The 21905-nt window shown below is 42.2% G+C and overlaps 1 protein-coding gene across 2 annotated transcripts in view; it reads right to left on the reverse strand.

Annotated features, from left to right (window-relative positions):
- Nucleotides 1-3631: 3631 nt before the first annotated feature.
- Nucleotides 3632-21905, reverse strand: part of lcat (lecithin-cholesterol acyltransferase) — a 26480-nt gene continuing 8206 nt past the window's right edge. Inside the window, exons 1-7 of one of the 2 annotated variants that reach the window (XM_034205938.1) lie at nt 19793-20090; nt 19526-19682; nt 17887-18002; nt 17606-17701; nt 11390-11614; nt 5875-6067; nt 3632-4597 (exon numbers count right to left, since the gene is read on the reverse strand). In XM_034205938.1, the coding sequence (XP_034061829.1) occupies nt 4234-4597; nt 5875-6067; nt 11390-11614; nt 17606-17701; nt 17887-18002; nt 19526-19620 (1089 nt within the window). In that variant the 5' untranslated portion in view covers nt 19621-19682; nt 19793-20090 and the 3' untranslated portion in view covers nt 3632-4233. Of the gene's footprint in view, nt 4598-5874; nt 6068-11389; nt 11615-17605; nt 17702-17886; nt 18003-19525; nt 19683-19792; nt 20091-21905 lie in introns of those variants that run through there. The other variant, XM_034205936.1, reaches the window with a different exon arrangement.

Genomic DNA, 21905 nt, shown 5'->3' on the forward strand with positions numbered 1-21905 from the left:
GAGTTACGGCCGGAGACATCACAAGTCACAGCAGTCCCGGTGAGACTGCACGGGTGGGTTGCCACGTCAATTCTGGAGCGCCTCTCTCTTGCTAGCCCATTTAACTGGTTTCACAGAGAGTAATCAACATATTTTGATAAGATAGCTTTAGACAGTTGGGCACACTGAGTTACCTACGTCCGCCACTTATGGCCTCGAACAGGGGCGGACTGGGGGGAAAAAGTGGCCCGGGAATTAATTGACAGACAGGCTCACTTAATGCGCGGCATGTATCGGCCGGCCGGCGACGAAAGTATGTTACTTAACAAAAAACCCTATGCATTTTATGTTATTTTGGACAATTATTCATATAGTAATCACATTACCTGAGCCCTTGAGTTGCCTAGAGCAAAATAGTTACGACATATATTTAGTGATTTTAATGTTAACAGATCATTGATGCAATAACATTTTGACCCAATTTGCCTGACTTGACACATGGAATAAAACATGGGCGTAGGAAGCATCCTCAATGTGGGTGAGACAATTTAACAGGGGGTGTGGGCAGGTGGTGGACCTCACCTCCTCTAGGGGGGTCCGGGGGCAAGCCCCCCCCGGGAAGATTTTTTTTTAAATGTTGAAGTTAAATGCATCAATCTGGTGCAAAATTAGGGACTAAATCTATGGCAGTCAGTAGGTGCTTGGACTGTGAGCCGTAGGGTCGCCGGTTCAAGTCCCCAACCAGACCTACATTTGGAGTGTGGACTTCTACTTGGAGAGGTCCCAGTTCACCTCCTGCCCTGCCGTGGTGCCCTTGAGCAAGGCACCGGACATCCCCCTTCCCCCCTCACTCCCATTGCTCCGCGCGCGCTGTACAATAGCTGCCCACTGCTCCTAGTACACCCATATAAAACAGAACTGTAAACAGATTAACTTTTTCTTTCAACATTTATTTGAACAGCAAGTGGAGGCAAAAGTGACTGCACCCAAAACAATAAACCTGCTAGCTAACTAGCCTAAACTCAGTAGCAGAATGTGGGCAACACGTTCTTCTCCACAGCCGCGCGACCTCTGAGTCAGACGTCACTTCCCCCTTTTCTATCCTACGGGTTACAGCCGTACAGCCACTCCCCCTGAACCCTGTTGTAACAACATAATAAACTTTTTGGGGATGCAGCTTGGGATGTGAGGACATGGCTTAGAAAGGGCGTGTCGCCTTCTGTTCTGCCAGTGTTGGCAGGACATTAATTAAAATGTCGAACTCGGACTTCATTTTAAGGACATTTCGGCCAGGGGTGTAGAGCTATATTTGTTTAAGCACCGGATTGGCAAAACAGGAGAGTGTGTGCACCAGTCTGCCTTGATCTATGTATTCATGTCTGTGACTCTCACAGTATCTGCTGCCCGCAGCTGTTTTATAGAAGGAAAACCTCGTTCACTTCATGAAATCTCTGCAGCACCAGGAGGCAGCGGGAGGGTTAACTCAGCCTCTGAGAAGAGGAGCGCGCAGTGCCTTTCTCAAATTACTCAAAAGTACACAGTAAAAGTAGTTCATATTATTTTTGCAAGTAGTACTAGAAGTACTAAGTACAAACATGGCAGTTTCAGAAACTACTTATGGAAGAAATGTTTTTTATCCCACAATAAAGTTGACAAAAATGCTCATTCTTGTTCTCCGGAGAGGACTTTGAAACTCAAATTACTCAAAAGTACACAGTAAAAGTAGTTCATATTATTTTTGCAAGTAGTACTAGAAGTACTAAGTACAAACATGGCAGTTTCAGAAACTACTTATGGAATAAATGTTTTTTATCCCACAATAAAGTTGACAAAAATGCTCATTCTTGTTCTCTGGAGAGAACTTTGAAACTCAAATTACTCAAAAGTACACAGTAAAAGTAGTTCATATTATTTTTGCAAGTAGTACTAGAAGTACTAAGTACAAACATGGCAGTTTCAGAAACTACTTATATAAGAAATGTTTTTTATCCCACAATAAAGTTGACAAAAATGTTCATTCTTGTTCTCTGGAGAGGACTTTGAAACTCAAATTACTCAAAAGTACACAGTAAAAGTAGTTCATATTATTTTTACAAGTAGTACTAGAAGTACTAAGTACAAACATGGCAGTTTCAGAAACTATTATGGAAGAAACGTTTTTTATCCCACATTAAAGTTTACAAAAATGCTCATTCTTGTTCTCTGGAGGGAATTTTGCCATTCTCAAAAAGTACACAGTAAAAGTAGTTCATAGTATTTGTGCAACAAGTTTATGAAGCAATAAGTCCTAACATTATTCTCATAAATTACCCTGTTCCTCAATCGCAAATAATATAATTGAACCACATGCCATCCTTTACTTTGAAATCCTCACCGGAAGTGTTCCTGCACATACGAAACGTCCAGCTTCCCAGGGTTGTTTTATTGCATTACCGTAAACCTGTAACTAATCGCGCACTCGAAATACAGGGGCGGCTGGTTTGACCACGCAAAAGTGAAAGACGGCTGGCTTGACCGCAGTGTTCATTAATATGCGGCGAAACAATGACTCCAGCACTCCAATAGTGAGGCCGTTTTCCTATACAGCCACTGGAGAAAATGTTTCACATACCGCCCATGTTCCTGTGCCGTTGTTGAAGTCCGTCCAGAGCCCGATGTGTCTTTTAAAGTGAAATCCAATACTCCACTTCAAACGCGGGCAATCCAAAAAACAAGTCCGCTTTCACGGCACGGTTTTTTACTTTGTAGCGGCCAAAATCATATAGGAATAAAATGCACAACGGAGAATCTTGTCTGGACCTGGATCATTGCCCTGCGTAAGATCCGCTAACTAGTGCCTCAGCGGCTGTTAAGTTAACTATCTGTCTTAGTTCTATATGATTTTGGCCGCTACAATAGTCTTTATTGTAAGTGGAAACATTCAAAAACATTTGGCACGTTTACAAAACAGTATACATTCACATCACTAGCTTAATGCATCTAAGAATATAAATATTACAATGACAGCATAAACAATACAAAATAAGCTACAAGTTAGGTCACTTCATTTAATTTCAAACCTTTATTTACCCAGGTGTATCCCATTGAGTTCATTGATCTCTTTTTCAAGGGAGACCTGCTCAAGTAGGTTCCACATGAAACATAAAGAACATAAACAGAACAAAAGGTCATCTTACAGCATCATTACAGGGATTACAATTTACATAATTATCCACATAAACAGGTACCAACAGCTTCCGATTGAGTAGCATCCAACCAAGCTTTAAAAACATTTAGTGGCACCAGATTGTTCAGTTTCCATTTCAATTGCAGACTATTCCAAGACAGAGGAGCTGCGCATCTAAAAGCTGTCTTCCCTAAGACAGTCCTAGCAGTTGGCACATTTAATAAAACCACAGCATTCGATCTCAGGCAGTAGCCACTTACAATTTGCCGTGAGATCAGGGAGCAGATGTAGGATGGAAGTTTCCCTAACATGGCTTTGTATATAAAAATGTACCAGTGCCTGAGCCTCCGTACAGTTAGTGAAAGCAAAGCTGCCCTTGCATACAGGGTACAGTGATGGGTTAATGCTTTACAGTTTGTCACAAATCTCAGTGCGCTGTGATACGCAGCATCTAACTTGACCAGGCAATTGGCAGGTGCATTCATATACATCAAATCACCATAGTCCAGCACAGGTAAAAAGGTCACAGTGACTAGCCTTTTCCTGGCTTCAAGCGAGAAACAGGACTTGTTCCTGTAGAAGAAACCTAGCCTAACCCTCAGCTTTTTAAGCAGGTTATTGACATGACGCTTAAAAGTGAGACAATCATCAAGCCAGATACCAAGGTATTTGTAACAGGTAACCACTTCAAGTGGTTTATCAAATTCATAACAGTCATACTCTCAACTTTCCTAAGAGTTTGTAAAGATGTATCAGGATCTGAAGTTGTCATACTGGACTGTAAGAAAACTGCACATACTACAACATTAAATAATCCATCATTAGAACAAATATACCTATTACTATGTTTGTAATTATTGGGATAATAATGCGTACCATGATCATTGCCATAAGCCTCATCATGGTGACCAACAAATATACGGAACATAAACTAACTAAACAGTGTATATAGGAGAATAAACAGATCACGGTCAAATAAGTCATCAGCCTTTAGTTTAGATAAGGGGGTCATTTTTTTTAGAAGTCTACTATAGAAAATAAAGCACCTCATGTCACAAGTTTTATTGTTTAATCTCCTAACTGCTCTTCTATTCCGCTCCATATCGGACATCAATCTCCTTGGGAACGTCTGATTGGCCCTCCATGATTTGTTGGACTTGGGTGATCACCTTTTCGTGGAACACAATGTCCAGGTGGGGCAGCCCTCGGTACTCGGTCACATGCACGGGCTGCTCCTGCTGCTCCGCCCACTGTTTGCAAAGGCTCATGCTAAAGCTGTCCACCGTGTCGTCCCCATCGGCGTAGACAAAGTCCACCGGGTCCTTGTTTGGAAACTCCTCGTCGTATATGTATGTCACAGGAGTTGGAAGGCCCACGCCGTACATACACCACACCTCGACACCAGGAGGGTAGAGGTCTCCAGTGAGGTTCTTGGTGTCCTCCCACATGTGCCTGCAACCAACAAGAAGATTATTTGTTGTAAAATCAAATAGATACAATGGATCATATGACTACTTGTGAAAAGGGTTTTTAGTATTGTTTAATCGGCTTTCAATGATTTAATCATTGGGGGAAATGGCCAAAATTATGTGTGTAAAGTATAGCAAGGGGGATATCCACTTTATTGATAACGGATATCCACACCAAAACTTTCTCTTCCTTTTGCCAGTCATTGTTTACAATTCGATCTGCAACTCAAGAATGGAATTTGAATTGAGGGACACAAATTCAGCTAATTTATAGAAAAGAGAAATAAATAAGAAACGCTTAGTTGGATTGGACAGCAATCATGTTCCAACCCTCACAAAACAGTGATTGGTCGATACTCCTGGCACATTTCAAACGGACACCAGAATGCTTCCAATACCAAAATTGCATTCCTGTTGCTTACAGATTCCAGATTCATATGTCGATCACCATTTAGTAATAAAATGATTACACTTTGTATATAATTACCCCCTGGTCTGCAGCTCCTCGCATCCCTATATCACTTTGTATAGGGACCTTAATGAGTACTTAAGCAGAGTTAGCATTACCCTCTTTTAGCATTGCACTACCAGGATGGATAGAAGGGTTGGGTTTTGAAAACGATAAATATCTTTCTTAAACTTGAGAAGATAACATTTCTTCTTGGTGGCCCTGTAGATTGCTTCTTTAAGAAGCAGAGGTATATTATTTATTCATATCGTTTTTGTATTCAATGTTATGCACTGTTAGTTAATGTTAATTATTTTCCAATACATTTTAATGTATTTTATTTGTTGTATTTTATTTATTTTTACTTTGTTGTCTTTTCCTATATGGAATCTATGTCATTTTGGATTCAACTGGGGAGGGGATGAGTGAGGTGTTAAGAGGGGAAGTTCTGACTGGGGGAAATGTCAAATGGAAGGGAAAACTGTTTTCAATTGTAACACTGTTTGTATCTGTACTTCAATAAAATAATATAATATACAAAATAAATAAATGTATAAATATATAATAATTCTTTTTTTAAATTGTCATTTTTTTCTGATTGCCTTGATGAGTCTATAATTATTTGTATTTATTTTTGACAAAGACATAGTCCTTTGTTTCTGGGATAAAGTCATTCAGCATTAAAATTGAAGAATAACTTAAAATAGCTTATCAATGATCAAAGAAATCTATGTAAAAGAGACCAAAACCACCACTGAGATAACTATTCGACTCAGAGGGGCAGCACTGATTAGATTAAATCTGTAAATTACCAGCCGTCCTCATAGTTGATATCTGTGAAGAGGCGCTGGTAGTCCTGGTTGGTGTAGTTGATGGTGGGTGTGGAGATGAACACGTGGTCGCTTGGCCAGGCTTTGGTGGGCAGCATCCAGGGATTAGTGGTCGTCATCCTCTGCTCCTCGCGGATCTTGATGTTGGAAATCATCGGGATGCCGTCATTTTCTCCTGCAACAAGTCAGGAATAGGAGAGGTTTTAGTAATAAAATATGAACGTTTTATAAGACAACATTTCTGATAGCATTGTCTTATTTATGGCAGTATATAGCATTTGTATTCTATTGTAAGTGATTTGTGATGTTGCAAGTCTGTCATCATCTTTTTGGGCAGTAGTAAGTCAGTCTTTAGGGACTTGTTGAATTAAATACGTGGCTTCCTCTCATGATACAGAAATGTTACCATTATTGAATAATATTTAATCAGGGCATATACATGTTAACATTTCAACCTATGACTTGTTCATTTTAGACTGCTGACTTCCTGTATCTTATTAGCAACAGATCAACAGTGAAAGTAAATAACGTAAATCCGGCAGCACCAACACCTGATCTGCCGGATTTTGAAGCCCCTCTTTAGTTTTAGACCTGCAGGGCCCAGAGTAAAATGCTTTTGTGAGCACAAACTAGAGGGGAACAGCAAGCACCAGTGCGTTTTGGTGAGTCTGTGACTATCCTGGCCAAAATGACAGGGGGCGCTTCAAAATCCGGCAGCTCTAGCAACTGCACTGCCGGATATGGAAGCCCCCCTTTAGTTTTTCACCTGCTGGGCCCAGAGTGAAATGCTTTTGTGAGCATAAACTAGAGGGGAACATGCAACACCAGTGTGATTGTGGTGAAGTTGTGACTGTCCTGGACAAAGTTGTAGGGGGGGGTGCCATATCTGGCAGGAGAAATACCTGCTCTGCTGAACATGTTATAGAGAACAGTGCAGATCTAAAATAAGGAACATTAATAGTGTGATATAGGCACAGATATAAGATCAATAATACACTTTATTTTAGGGCACCTTTCAAAGCATTCAATGTCACCTTAAAATACAATAACAAATAAAATATGAGTGGCATTACAATACAAACATGTGTTGAGTAGGAAACCACAGAGGAAAATTACATTCAAAGGAGCAATTAAAGCGAGTGAAGCCAGTTTGAACACATTATCTTTTAGGCTTGCTTGAAAATAACACAGTGTCTGACATATGTTATATCATTACTGTCATATAATTGCTTACTATTCGTGGTTATCAGACACTTAAACAACAGAGAAGGTTTTAAGAAATAGGACTATACTGACAAATGACATATTATCCTGTCATTGTCTGTTCTGTAGGAAGGAGGAACATAGCAGAGTGGGACTGCACTCAAAAACGGAAGTTTGTTCCAATACGAAGATTGTGACTATCTGAAAAGTGTCCTTAAAACGAGCCTCCTCGCAATTGTATGCACATTATTTATTCAGCCGTTTGCTGTTTAATCTGATGGGAAATATATCATTCAAAAGAGAGAGAAAAGCTTATTAAACTAGACGAACGCTCAATACAGGCGATGACGTCACGTTTGCGCGTCCCCGCGAACAGGGCTTCAATCTACGGCAAGGCTTCAATCTACGGCACAACACCATGGATGTATAATAAGAACTAGATACAGCGTGGGAGGCGGGGCCTCATTCATTCCTATGAGAGTTGCTCAATGGCGCATGATGACAAAATGGCCCAACTTTTGAGAGAGCGAAACGTCACAGATTACTCGGCATGCCTGAGAAGTACCCGTATGTGCACTACTACTACTAACATGCGCAACTTTAACTACGCCGCCCAAAAGGCTCGTTCACATTAAGCACGTGAATTTGCGTACACGTAACAGCACCGCGCGTTCATGACAGCATGGTACTGGATTTATATTAACGAGGCGGCAGTTAGCAGCTAGCAGCTAGCTAGTAAATTATGCTAAGTTACACATCAATCGTTCTGTACTTTTATATTACGCTGACATCAGGATCTAGTGATATCCAAGCAACAGAGCTTCATTTAGCATGATACTTGTGTGGGTTGTACATGAAACCACTTGGTAATATATAAAAATGTATATGTTGAAGTAGTTCATAGTTCATTATGATCAATTGTGAGTTAAAACTTTATCTAAAAAGTAAAGCTGATGATGGATTACTGTGGTGGAGTTAAAATAACAATAGCCTATTTCTTTTTGAAATGTGATGCAGTAAAAGGATAGTAACTGTGATTATTCATGTTAAGTAGCCCACAAGTAACTAAAACAATTGCAAGTGCAATAAGAAGCTACAGGAACGTTAATCTACGTCGGTAATATTAACTTTATTTAATACAACATTTACGGTACAACATTTACATCATACAGCCCATGTAGTATAATATTTTACAAATGATGAATTACAGCAAACATGTGCAATATATCCATTATTACAGCTCCGTGGGATGGCAGTAAGGCGATATGGTCCGTTGTTATTGTGCATCCATGGGTAAAGAGAAACTCATGTAGTACTGAACACGTAACATGAACGTGCCGGGCGGCGCGGTCCCGTGGGTTAGATGCGCGTTCATAATGCCGAGGGAAATAACTCTCAGAATAACGTTATTAGCACATTTTTACAACTTGAGGAACGAATGTTTTTAATAAGGGCTATACAAGTGTTCATACTGGGTTGTTTATTTAGTTTAAAAAAAAATTATCCAACTAGTTACAGACCACTCTTTCCCAATGTAAGTCAATGGGAAAAAGTGTTTCCGGGCCCAGCAACCTAAAGGAAGTGTAGTACCGCCGTTTGACCAGCACGAATATTCTCATCAGACTCCGGCGCACTTCCTGGGGGCTTGGCACAACACCAGCCCGTCGCACTGGCGTTATAGATGTTCGCCTAGGGCGCCAGATCTGTGGAGGTGCTGCGCTGACAGCTCTGGGAGGAAAACAAATGTTTTGACCGTTGGTGCTCATCCTAATGTTCGGCCTTGATGTAACAACATTTATAATTAAGTAAATGTAACACCCTTTTCATCCCGGTTACACTTTTCATTTTCCCTGTACGATGGGCGCTGTAAGTGATGAAAATGGGGGATGTTGGCTTATCTGGCAACCGCAGCTCACAGCCAAAGTGCGAGTGAGCGTGGGAGAAAGGGAGGGTGCACCGGTACGCGCTGTTGTTATTAGTATCTGGTGCTAGCTGCTCTAACGGAAGAATAAGATGTTTCTACAATGATTTGGAGGGAGAGTCCTCTCCAGTCAGACTGAGTGGCTGATAACTACAGCTCAGTGAGACTCTGACTCTGAGTGTTTAGATAGTTCACTTTAGTCTAAGTTATCTCAGTGGGTCTCAAACCTTTTGATCACAATTCACAAACAGATTGACACATTTTACTTTAAAATGTTCAAACATTTCTTCCCGGTATGCCTGAGAAGGCAGATATGCGTGTTTTTCTCAACAGGAACTGTTTTTAATTGGGGGGGGGTTTCCTTTAAAAGTTGCACTGTTGCACTGTTGTAGCTTCAGTGGTTCTCAGGTTACAGTTACATAGCAGTGAATGTAAACTAACCTGTGTAAAAGTTTCTCGAATAAATGTAATTTATTTGGTGGAAGAAGCATGTATAATTTTTTTACCCTGCCCCTCAAAGAATCGGAATTGAGAACCGTTAAGAACCGGAATCGAAAAGTAGAATCGGAATCAGAATCGTGGAAATTCAAACGATACCCAACCCTACTCTCGAGTCACCTCTCAAGTTCCTACCCGAGTCCCCTCTCAAGTTTCCCCTCAGGTCTCCTCTCGAGTTCCCTCTCAGGTCCCCTCTCAAGTCCCCTCTCAAGTTTCCCCTCAGGTCTCCTCTCGAGTCCCCTCTCGAGTCCCCTCTCAAGTCAACTCTCCAGTTTCCTCTCGAGTTCCCTCTCAAGCCCTCTCTCTCGAGTCCCCACTCAAGCCCCTACTCAAGTGCCGTTGGAGGTTCCGCTGGGGGTCCTGCCAACTCCATGTCCTGTCCCGTTGGGGGCCCCGCCGACTACTCTTCTGCCGGGGGTCCTGCCAACCCTATGTCCTGTCCCGTTGGGGGTCCCGCCGACTACTCTTCTGCCGGGGGTCCTGCCAACCCTATGTCCTGTGCCGTCGGAGGTCCCGCCGACTACTCTCCTGCCGGGGGTCCTGCCAACCCTATGTCCTGTCCCGTTGGGGGTCCTGCCGACTACTCTTCTGCCGGGGGTCCTGCCAACCCTATGTCCTGTGCCGTTGGGGGTCCTGCCGACTACTCTCCTGCTGGGGGTTCTGCCAATCCTATGTCCTGTTCCTCTGGGGGTCCCGCCGACAACTCTTCTGCTGGGGGTCCTGCCAACCCCTTGTCCTGTTCCGTTGGAGGTCCCGCCATCACCTGTCTCGCCGGGGGTCCTGCCAAGTCCTGGTCCTCTTCCGTGGGGGATCCTGCCGAAGCCTGTCCCACTGGATCCGGTTCCTGTTCGGCCGACACCGGGTTCTGCCCGGCCTCCGGAGCTGTCTGGTCTTCGCCCTCGAGCCCGGCCCCCTGAGAGCCGCGGTCTTTGCCCTCGAGCCCGGCCCCCTGAGTGCCGTGGTCTTTGCCCTCGGGCCCAGCCCCCTGACTCTTCCTGCCGCTGCCTTCGCCCTCATGCTCGGCCCCCTGAGTTCGCCCGCTGTGGCCTTCGCCCCTCCATGGTCTCTGCCTTGCCCCCGGGCCGTCCGCCCGAGTTCCCCACCTTGGACTCTGCCACCGTCCTCCAGACCCCCTCCACCCACCCTTTCTTGGCCCTAGTTATGTGTCCCTCCTCCCGTCCCCCTCCACCCACCCTGCTGGACTTTTTTTTTTTGGGACGTCTGGGATCCGTCCCTTGAGGGTGGGGTTCTGTCACACTCCTAGGTTTATGTCACGGTTTTAGTGTTGTCTGTCTGGTTATGGGTTTTGTAAGTCTGTTCATTTGGTGTTTTGTCTTCCTCCTTGTGTTTTGTCTGGTCCTCCTCCCTGTCGTTAGTTTCCCTGGTGTGTCTGATTGTCTCATTGTGTTCACCTGTTGCCCTTGTGTTTCTCCCTCCCCTGCCCAGCTGTGTCTTGTCCTGTGATTACCCTTCTGTGTATTTAGTCTAGTCTTCCCCTGTGTTCCATGTCGGTCCATTGTTTCCCCTCCATGTTTCCACGGTCTGTGTTCCTTGTGCTGCTCGTTTGTTTTTGGATATTTTTGGATACTGCCTTTTTGCCACAGCTTTTATGATTTAATAAAGCTCGCTTTTTGTTCAATTCTGCATTTGGGTCCTACCTTTTCCACGCATCCTGACAGTTCCGAGGTGTTTTTGAAAAGTGGTGAAGATATACAGGGTCTGAAGATTTTAAAATCGATTTCAACACATACAATTTAAAGCAATGTAATGGGGGGATCAGTTTAAGGTCAGAGTGGATAATAATGATATTGGTAAAAAACAAGAAACTACAGGTATGTCACAAAGTTTATTGTAGATTTCCAAACTGGCCATTACCTGACGACAGGACTCTGAGTGGTTTGACAGCGCCCCCCCATGGAGCTGCCAGGGAAATGAAGCCCCTGATGTATTTGTCCTTCCAGGCCTGAGGCTGGTGGTTGAGGAAGTAGAGTACGTAGTGGCAGCCCATGCTGTGTGCCAGCAGGAACACAGGCTTCTGGTACTCCTCGTACATCTCCTCCACCAGTTTGTGCAGCTTCGACAAATACTCTGCGTTCTCATCTGTTGGAGGAGGGGACATCATGTGTTTTTCTTTATTATCATGCGTGACGATGATAAATTACTATCCTTAATCTCATTATTATCAGTATAACTTAAAATTGGGTATTGTGACGGTTCTATCAATACCGATACTGCTTATTGTTGCTCTTATCTATATCATGATGAAAGTGGGCATGTGTCCATCTTACACCATCATCAGAGGGCAGGGTTTCTCAATGACTGTAGTTAACTATGAAAGGACCTCTCACAACTATATGCTTCTGCAGCAACGCGGACAGCAAAAACTGTATAACTCTTTCAGCAGCAAAAAAAAAAATGTTGGTTCAAACAGCTGTCCACAGAGTGGTGATCTGCAGAGCAGACACACCAATGCACATGTATACATGTTGCAAGTTCAAAGTTAGGCTAACTTACCTAGCAAGTAGTTAGCGATGCTATGCTTTAGTAGAGGTTCAGTTGTATCTCCGTAGCTAATATTCTAGCAAGCGGTTGCAAATGTAGGCATCTATCAGAAAAAAGGCAACATTTGTAATTGTTTGGATTTGTCCTTAGCTTTTTTTTGGTCTCCACCAATCCCTGAGAAAACAAAACATTTAAACTGCTAGATAAATGTCTTGTTTATCACCAATTGATCACTTGGTCTGCAATTCAAAAAAACAAAAAAATGAGCTAAAAGGAGGCCAAAAAGCCAAAAGAGTTGAGTAAAAAAATATTTCTACACCAATAGCACCTTGAACGAGCCAAGACGAATTGTTGGGCAAAGTTAGCTCATGCTAATTGAGCATTTAGCTTCTTAACTGTCAAATATTTAACTAAAAGGTAGTTAGGAGTGAAAGAGTGGGAACACCAAACTGAAGTTTGTCAAGAGACCAGACACAACTTTAATCAATGCTAATGTTGCTACATGTTTACTGGATGGGTAAATCAGCAAATGTTTGCTTACATGCTGCAACCCTGTCTCCTAAAAATTGCGTTCCCACAGAACTAAACTGCATTCTCAATTACGTTTAGCAAGAAACGTATTTTCTACCACGTTACGTTCGTTATGAACGTATCTCAAATACGTTTATTTTCTACATATCTTATAGAAACATTTTCTCCCACGTTACGTTTCCTATGAACGTACGTTTATTTTCTACATATCATTTCCATTTATTGTCTTGCTTATAATAATGATAATAGTCTTTGATAAATATCATTTTAGAGCACACATTTGAAATCAGTAGGCGAGGCTGTAATTTCGCCAGCTGTTACTCTCATGAGCGAGGCAGAACATAATAGTTTTAACATGCCAAAAAGCTGCTGTGTCGTTTATTGCACCTCAAACATTAAAACAAATCCACAGTTACGTGTTTCTGTACTTCCTCTAAGAAGAAAGGACAGTAACAGAAGATCTCTGTGGCTTCAGGCTTGATCGCCATTCAAATGACAGCGTTGGTTTCCCCAAAAGTGGGCGGGGCTGTAAAATGACGTAGATTTTACTCTCATCTATTATTCAAAACCATTCTATTTATTCTAACGTAAATTACATGCCAGTGTTTTATCTTTTTATTTATTTGTTTATGTCTATGAGGAAAATAAATGGGGCTTAAAGCTTCAAAATACTGAAATCTGTATTTTTGAAAATCTTTTTTTCCTTCTAATTTGTTATTATTTTCTAAATAACACACTGTTATTTACTCAACAATAACACACAATTATCCTTGTTTTTATTTATTCGTTTAATTCTATAATCTTGGGCTTTTTAGCATGCTTTTTAGCATGCTTTTTAGCCGTAAATAAAGTCACCGGAAACAGACGTAGGCCTATAAGGGAAATTTCGAGCTAAACACACCACAAACCCACTGAACAGATTACCCAAGAACCTGATTTTCTTTGAATATAATAATGTAAATACTGAGTTGAAAGAATAGTCAGGGGATTTGGGTGATGGGAGACACATCTATGGAATCACAATTTCAATAGCTTACCATTAAATGACGGATATACCTTTCTGTCTGTGATGTTTTACAAATCAGATATTAATGTGTAGAAGTAAAACATGAGAAATAGTATAGCAATATCCTGTACAATTATGTAAAAACATGAATAAAACTACACATCTTCAGATGTTATACATACATAAGTGTCCTACACTAATAATACAAAGTTATTATTAGTATGCTGCGTGTACCTTGTCTGCACCGCCTAGTGGTTAAAGCACGTTATTGAATTTTTTTTGTTGAATAATGTTATTTGATGAACAAAATATTAAGAGTACATATCTTCATAGGGGGAAAGTAGAAGGTCAATGATAGAAATATAGAATATAAAAAATCAAGAAGATACTATAAGTGATCTCTACAATAAAACAGTTTAGTGCTGGATGTACAAAGATATTAATATGAGGATGTGCAAAACAGACAAACTAATTAACCTTTATTAACACATTAAAGAATACTTTAGGTTAAGGTCTTCTTTCAAATAAGAAAAAAGCTTTGGGGGTATCTATCTACAGATAAATATTAAGCCTGACAAAGTACTTAACGTCTAAAACTATGTTGAAGCACTTGTTTTAACTGATATGATATAGATAGTGTAAGAAATGCGCAGAATTTGACAGTTTAATGGTAGAGGTATACACACATATTGATAGATGTCTTGTAATGCACTGTTGAGGAACCTCAGCTGCGACCCAAGTTTTTCATTCATTGCATAACTACACCGTAGTTGTGTATATGATATGTCAATAAACCTTAGAAAATCTTGAAATCTTGAAAGGCATGTGCAAGATAGCAATTATATACAGTTTTTAATTAACTATTAGTAGAGAATAACGAGTAATTAACATACTTTATAGAGATCTGCAGATACATGTTTAGTCTTCTCGAGCACCAACTATCAAATATCTCTCCTGATTGTTGGCACTTGACAATCACCTTTCCCTGAATTTTACTCAGGTGTAACTAAAGTCTACTTTAAGGGTCATTAATCAGAATCTGCAAAGTAACTAAAATAAATGTAGTGGAGTAAAAATACCATGTTAACCTCTGAATTGTAGTGGAGTAGAATTACAAAGTAACAATGAGCTGTCATGTGGGTATATATTAATACTGCCCATTATGAACACAAGCGATTTTCACCCATTTAGTAATTACATGCTTTACATTTGTACACACCAATTTGTTTCCTATCGCCTAAACCTCCAAGGCTATACACAGTTTAATACTGTCAACTTCTAATTTTGGGGAAAACAAAAACGTCTTTTAAAACCACAATTCCCAGTAGAGACGTGCCATAGAGAACATGTTGCGAAACACACAATAGCCAGCATGTGTAGTTCTGGGGGGGCGTTCGAGTCCAGTTTTGAATAGTCTGCCGTGGTTTCGTTCCATTTCAAAGAGCTTGACGCTCGGCGTAACCTTGGCGCACTGCCACTCCAACATCCAATCCCAGAGCTTGAAGATTAATCACGGGGTTTGTCAACGGGACTGTAGTCCCAAACGATAGCTGGGGATTATGGGTAGTGTAGTGTCTTCGGCCATCCTAAACTGGATATCATATCGCATTAACAACACCACATCTGGCGTCACAGAGAACTTCTGTTACTGTCCTTTCTTCTTAGAGGAAGTACAGAAACGCGTAACTCTGGATTTGTTTTAAGGTTTGAGGTGCAATAAACGACACAGCAGCTTTTTGGCATGTTAAAACTATTATTTTCTGCCTAGCTCATGAGAGTAACAGCTGGCGAAATTACAGCCTTGCCTACTGATTTCAAATGTGTGCTCTAAAATGATATTTATAAGTGACTATTATCATTATTATAAGCAAGACAATAAATGGCAAAGATATGTAGAAAATAAACGTATTTAAGATACGTTCATAAGAAACTTAACGTGGGAGAAAATATGTTTCTAGAAGATATGTAGAAAATAAACGTATTTGAGATACGTTCATAACGAACGTAACGTGGGAGAAAATAAGTTTCTAGCTAAACGTAATTGAGAATGCAGTTTAGTTCTGTGGGAACGTTATTTTTAGGAGACAGGGTTGCATGCTGACAATGTTGTATTAGGAGCTTATTCAATTGCCTCCAAGTAGCCAATTTCTCTTAGTGAAGCTTTAACAAAAACCAAAGACTGCATATAAGAAGTGAACCTAGTCTCCATGACTTCACCCATTGGTTTGTTTGCTACGGATTTGAAGATTCTAATTTGGCGTTTTGGCCATTGGACAATTATTAACAAATGAACATCATGCTTCTTGGAAAAAGTCTTAAGACCAGCAAATGATACCTTAAACTTATTCGGAAACTGTTTACTAAGGTAATAAATTAAAGGTCTCCAATTATGCTATTTTTAAGCATAGGTCATAGCTCATAGGTCTCAGATATATAAAAAACATGTCTATGAAGTGTTTTGCTCAAAATACCAAACAGATCACCTATTCTAGCCATGCCTCATACCCCTCTATTTCAGCCCTGTTATGGTGCTTTTCCACTGCAGGACCTGGCACGGCTTAGTACGCCGTACGGTATGGTTAGGCCTTGGTAGGCCAGGCTCACTTTATGCTGCGTTTCCATTACAGTTTAGTAACAGGGGTAGTAACTATAGTAACGCAGTGTAGGCGGGGCGATCGGCTGTTCGGCGGGCGGAGCAACGCTGCGTAAAACTGCCGTGACGTCATCTTCAATGCGAACCACAAAACCAAAACATCAGCCGTTAGCTGTTAGCACTCAGAGCATTGTTCCTGATACAGCACGTTTCTAATAGGGCCGTGGGCGTAAAGCCAGCCCACATTTTAGTAATGTCGTAATGACCGCAGCAAATCTGGATCAGCTCCATTGTATCCCCGTTTTTAGAGATGTGGGTACGGAGGAAAAGAGAGAGGGTTTTATTTTATGATACTTTTGGCGCTTTTCCACTGCAGCACGTAGCACGGTTTAATTTTTTTTTTTTGCTTTTCCACTAGGGGTAGTTCCGGCTCAGGACTACTTTTTCACCTTTTTTCTGGCCCTCAAAAATCGAAGTTCTTACCGGGCCATCAACCGGGCTGAATATGCTAAACTAGTGACGTAAACACTCTCGACTGCTGAATGGTCGGAGAGAATCGCTGGCAAAGGGGGCTACAACTACAAGAAAATGAAGATATTTTACCGTGATTTAATTGTAATAGACGTTTCAAAATGATGCCGAAGTAACAACATATTGATACCGGTCTGCAGACAAGACGGCAGTTGAAAATCCTTTTAAAATGCGTGTTTTCTGAATGGAAATCGGATCGATCAGGCTAAGCTAACGTTGTATATGCTCTGTCCACACTCACAACAACGGCCTACAGACATAAATAAACCAGCGACTATGACCATGACACTGACAGTCTCTCCGTTTGTACTTGTTTAACTTTTGTCTAGTTTCTGAACAGATATGAGGAGCTGTGAGCTCTGAGTGCTAACAGCTAACAGCTGATGTTATGGTTTTGTGGTTTGCATTGAAGAGGACATTACGGCAGTTTTACACAGCGTTGCTCCGCCTGCCGAACAGCCGATCGCCCAGCCTACACTGAGTTACTATAGTTACTACCCCTGTTCCTAAACTGTAATGAAAACGCAGCATAAAGTGAGCCTGGCCTACCAAGGCCTAACCATACCGTACTAAATCGTGCTAGGTCCTGTAGTGGAAAAGCGCCATTTGAGTCTCCTTACACTACGGGGACACATATTTATGTATAAAAGACGGTGCAAAAAAGTCCATTTTGCATAATAGGTGACCTTTAAGTGATAAGTATGGTCATTTTCTCACTTCTAAACAATCCAGGCCTCGATGAGTTCCATTTATATTTTTTGTTTACTGATTAAATGTTTTTTTTTTACTACATTCTGTTGTTTCACCTATTATTTCACCACCTTCTCCCTTCTGATGTACTTTTTATACTTCCAAGCAAACACAGTCTTGATTGTTATAATAATCTTGTGTGTGTTTGTGTGCATGTGTGTGTAATTTTGCTACTTACTAGGAGCTAATCTCCAGTCGTACGGTGCTCCTCGGACTGTCTCATTCCGCGTGTAGCCCACGTTGACCAAATGTTGCACCATAGTGTGAAAATAACCTGCAAAACCCAGAAGCAGCACCCTCAGTGAATGTCAGATGCCAAATCAACTTGCCATCACTTGGTAAAAAGCAGCTGAGCTTCAAATATATTTGATTAGGTACTGTAGGAATTGAGCACAATTGCTTGGTTACATTCATTTAATCTTTAGACAAACCCCAAACCAAGCATTAAATGTTTCTTACCAGCCAGTCTATTGTAGTCGAGAAACTCAATGGGATATGTTTGCCCAAATCCTGGCACCCGCACCTGCACCCCTGGTGAGTTGGAAGACTGCCGAGTCGTCTTGTTGTAAACAAGTCTGGGGCACAAAAATGGACATGGAGAGTTATGAAAGTGTACTTGGGCAGAAACATTCTCAAATGTGACTTTAATATCAGACAGGACAATTATACTGGGCAATATTTTATCTCTTTTCAGATATTATTACAACCATAGTACAACCATAAAAAGAAAACTTAACTAGCTGTAACACGCCAGGCACCTCGCGGTGAGCAGGCTTAAATGAAATTGCCATAGGTAAATAGCTAGCAATAGGCTTTTAACCAACTATATTACATCAGGGTTGCCAACTTTGGGTACCTGGCTGGAGTGAGATTTTGATATCATGGGTTTAATTACACATATGCGCACTAAATGACTATCGTGTCAGTAGCAGGACCTTAGCATATTGTATATACAATATATACAAATACACAATATTGGACAGAGACTATAAAGGGCACAAAGTTTCATTCACTAATGAAAGTCAAACACATGTTTCCAATGTTTTATTGTGTGCATAGGCCTGTCGCAATAAACAATTAAATGACTTATAGTAACGATAAATAAAAATGAACTCGATAAATTGCCATTTACATGAGGATATGACAAGCGGTTTGAAAGGATGTACTTGAATTATTATTTTATATTATCATTATGTCAGTGGTCTAAAATGGTCATACAACGGTGCTGGCAATATTATCGTTTATCGCAATGATTTCCGGGAAAATGTATCCAACAAAATTAATTATCGTGAGAGGCCTATACATGAAACACACACACAAACTAATCTACAGACTTACTCCAAACTGCCAAATATATTAATTAACACATTCACTCTCATATACTTTTTGACTCTATTTTGGCCTAGTAGAACAATAAACAGCAGACTTTTACTTCTTTATCATTTCTACTGGATCTTAGATCTGCGCATGCGCAATACGGGTCGGGGATTGACCAACCGGCTACCACTGCTCTGCTGTCTGTTAACGTTGTTAAGAGTGGTGGGGGCAGATCGACAGCTTAAGCAGCTGTCAACTCAACATTGTAAATAACCAACCAAAAACGATCGCCAGTTCATCTTGTTTTTGGCGTGAGAATAGTTTGGGCAGCGTGAGAGCGTGAGATTGAGAGTGAAAGCGTGTGTCACACGCCAGATGCGTGAGAGTTGAAAACCCTGCATTACATACATACACGTCACCCCTGCTAAGCTAGTATGGCTAACATTTGGCATGATGACATTTAGTAATCTAATTTAGTCACTTGTTAGCAACTGGCGTTTTCATTACACAAAGAACATTTGGACATTCACAAGCAGAGTATTTGCTGACGTACTTTTTGTCGTAGAACATAACGTAAAAATATCCTAAGTTAACCACAGACCTTATTTCAGGTATATAACCAATATAAACATAAAGAAGGTTGACTTCCAGATGAGGGGAAATGTTAACTCATTTTCAAGCTTTAGGACTTATTTCTGCACCACTCTATGATATCATTAAGATGCTGAAAGCTAATACATGATACAGAAGAGAATAGGCATTAAAAGGCAGTCAGTGTTACCTAATGTTATCAATCCAGCAGTCTACACCTACTGGCATGAACATGTTGAGGTCAATCCACAGGGGGAACCAGTGCTCAGTCTTCTTGTAGCACATCCAGTGAACCAGCGTCGGCTTGTCTATCTTTGCTTCCAGACGGTTCCCCAAATTCCCTGGCACTGGACACACATAAACACAAATACACATGTTACATCAGTGAATCTTAATTCAAGAGAAGCACTGTAGGGTAATTCACCACTATGCCTTTTTTCTGTTGTTTTACACTTACATAGTAACAAGGTCAATGGGTTACTTTTGTAACGTTAATTCACTAGCAGGAACCACGCCACAACAGTGTGATGTTTGTAAGTTTATTGAAGTAACATGTGAATGATATGAGGGGGGTGAAGGGATGATCTGGGAGGACGAGCTGTGGTCCGTGCAGTGGGAGACTCAGAGTGGGGGTTCCGTCTCCGGCATGATCTGCGTGGGCTGATTACGGGCCCCTAGACGATACCTGGAATTAAAATGTTAGTATATACAGTATATAAATATGCACAGTTTAAATATAAATGTTGACGGGCAGAGGATGTTGGGATGAAGGGGTGAGGGATGGAGGGATGGAGGGATGGAGGGATGAGGGATGTAGGGATGAGGGATGTGGGATGTAGTGTTCATGTAGGGATGAGGGATGAGGGATGAGGGATGGAGGGATGGAGGGAGTAGGGATGTAGGGATGAGGGATGTAGGGATGAGGGATGTAGGGATGTTGAGGGGAGGGAGGGAAGAAGGGATGGATGGATGTATGTTTGTCAAGATCCGGCACAGAGCTTCTGAAAGGGAATCAAAGATTTTGGGACTGCTTCTGCAGCCGAATGTGAGGCGTACTGAGAAGTAATAGGCTCCCTTCCGGTACACTCCAAAGAAACGCCAGAATTCTGGGTGAATAGGCAAGATCTTGAGTGCACTGGTGATGTCTGCCTTAGAGAGCCATGCTCCACGGCCTGCTGAGCGGATGAAGGTGATGGCGTGGTCGATGTTTGCGTATTGCATCGAAAAGTCTGGGCTTGGAATGACGCTGTTAATGCTCGGGATGGCTGATCCGTGTGGAGAAGACAGGTCTATTATGAGCCTCTTTTCCCGGAGTATTTCCGAGTAGCTATGCCTACTGGACTGATGCGGACACTGAAAAAGGGGGGACTATCGAATGGCCTATCATGAATCCTTCTTTGACTTCTTTGGCCAGTAAGGTGTCGAAGGTGTGAGGTTCTGTTAAAGCGGACTGAAGGTTGTGGCAGATGTGAGATGTGTCAGGCAGTATTGCTATGCCTGGGTGGAAACCATGGGTGAGTCACTGAGGCGGTAGCTAAGTTGCTTATCTTGACGTGTGTGCTGAGGTGCCGTGCTAGTCAATCCGCAGAAAGAGCAGATGTGCATGAGGCGGCAGCTAGAAAGAGAGCAGCCTAGGTCATTGAAATTGTTGCACACCATCCTGCCTCCCTGGTAGAGGATTGGCCTTCCGCGTCTGTCAACGCCCTTTGAAACGGGGGCGTTGGCTGGTGAATGTTCGTTTGCGGGCCTAGGGATGATGGGAGGTGGGGGTGCGGCAGGTGACAGGCGGTTGAAGGTTGAGGCGTTGCCTCTTGAAGGAAAGGGGAGTGAGCGGGGTGGCTCGGGTGGTGGGGCGCTGACTGAGCACGCTGAGGCCGGGTGGGAGGGGGCTCCGCATAATTGGCAAGAGAGGGATGTGCGTACTGCGAAGATGCGGCAGTAAAGCTCGGAGTCCAGAGCGCCCCAGTATGTTGCCTGGTTGAACTGCTTGATGCGGCCGGCGGCTTGGCTAGCAAAGTGGACGTGGTAGATGTAAAAACCTGAGCCTCCGAAACGTAAGGCCATGTCGAGTTCTATGAGGAGGTACTCGTCCAACTCGGTTCTGCGTGTGGGATAGACTGAGCAGATGACGTTGCGGTAAAGGGAAAAAGCTAGGGCGAACTCTGCGGGGGTTAAGTCCTTAGACCTCAGAGGTGATGGATTTCACAGCTGGACTAAACCGAAGTTGGTCTGCATTTCCCTGGGCTGGCTAGTGTCGATGATTGATGGCTGTAGTAGCTGAGCCAAGTCTCCGTAGCTACCTAGGAGAATCTGCTGGCGCAAGACGGGGGACACAGGGGAAGGGCGATAGACTGAGGAGGCTGGCTGGATGGGTGGTGTTGCTATGGCTAGAGTGTAGCTGGTTGCACAGGGAGGAAACACATTTGGGTGTTGGGGAAGGGATGGGGGGAAGGATAGACCAGTTGGGAAAGAAGGTTCTGGTAAGAGTCGGCTAATGGGTTAGCATGTAGCATGGCCCCTTGGGCTACGGGGTTAGCTAGAAGAAGAAGAAGAAGAAGAAGAAGAAGAAG

The sequence above is a fragment of the Gymnodraco acuticeps genome, unplaced genomic scaffold (assembly GCF_902827175.1).
Source record: "Gymnodraco acuticeps unplaced genomic scaffold, fGymAcu1.1, whole genome shotgun sequence".
Classification (NCBI taxonomy): domain Eukaryota; kingdom Metazoa; phylum Chordata; class Actinopteri; order Perciformes; family Bathydraconidae; genus Gymnodraco; species Gymnodraco acuticeps.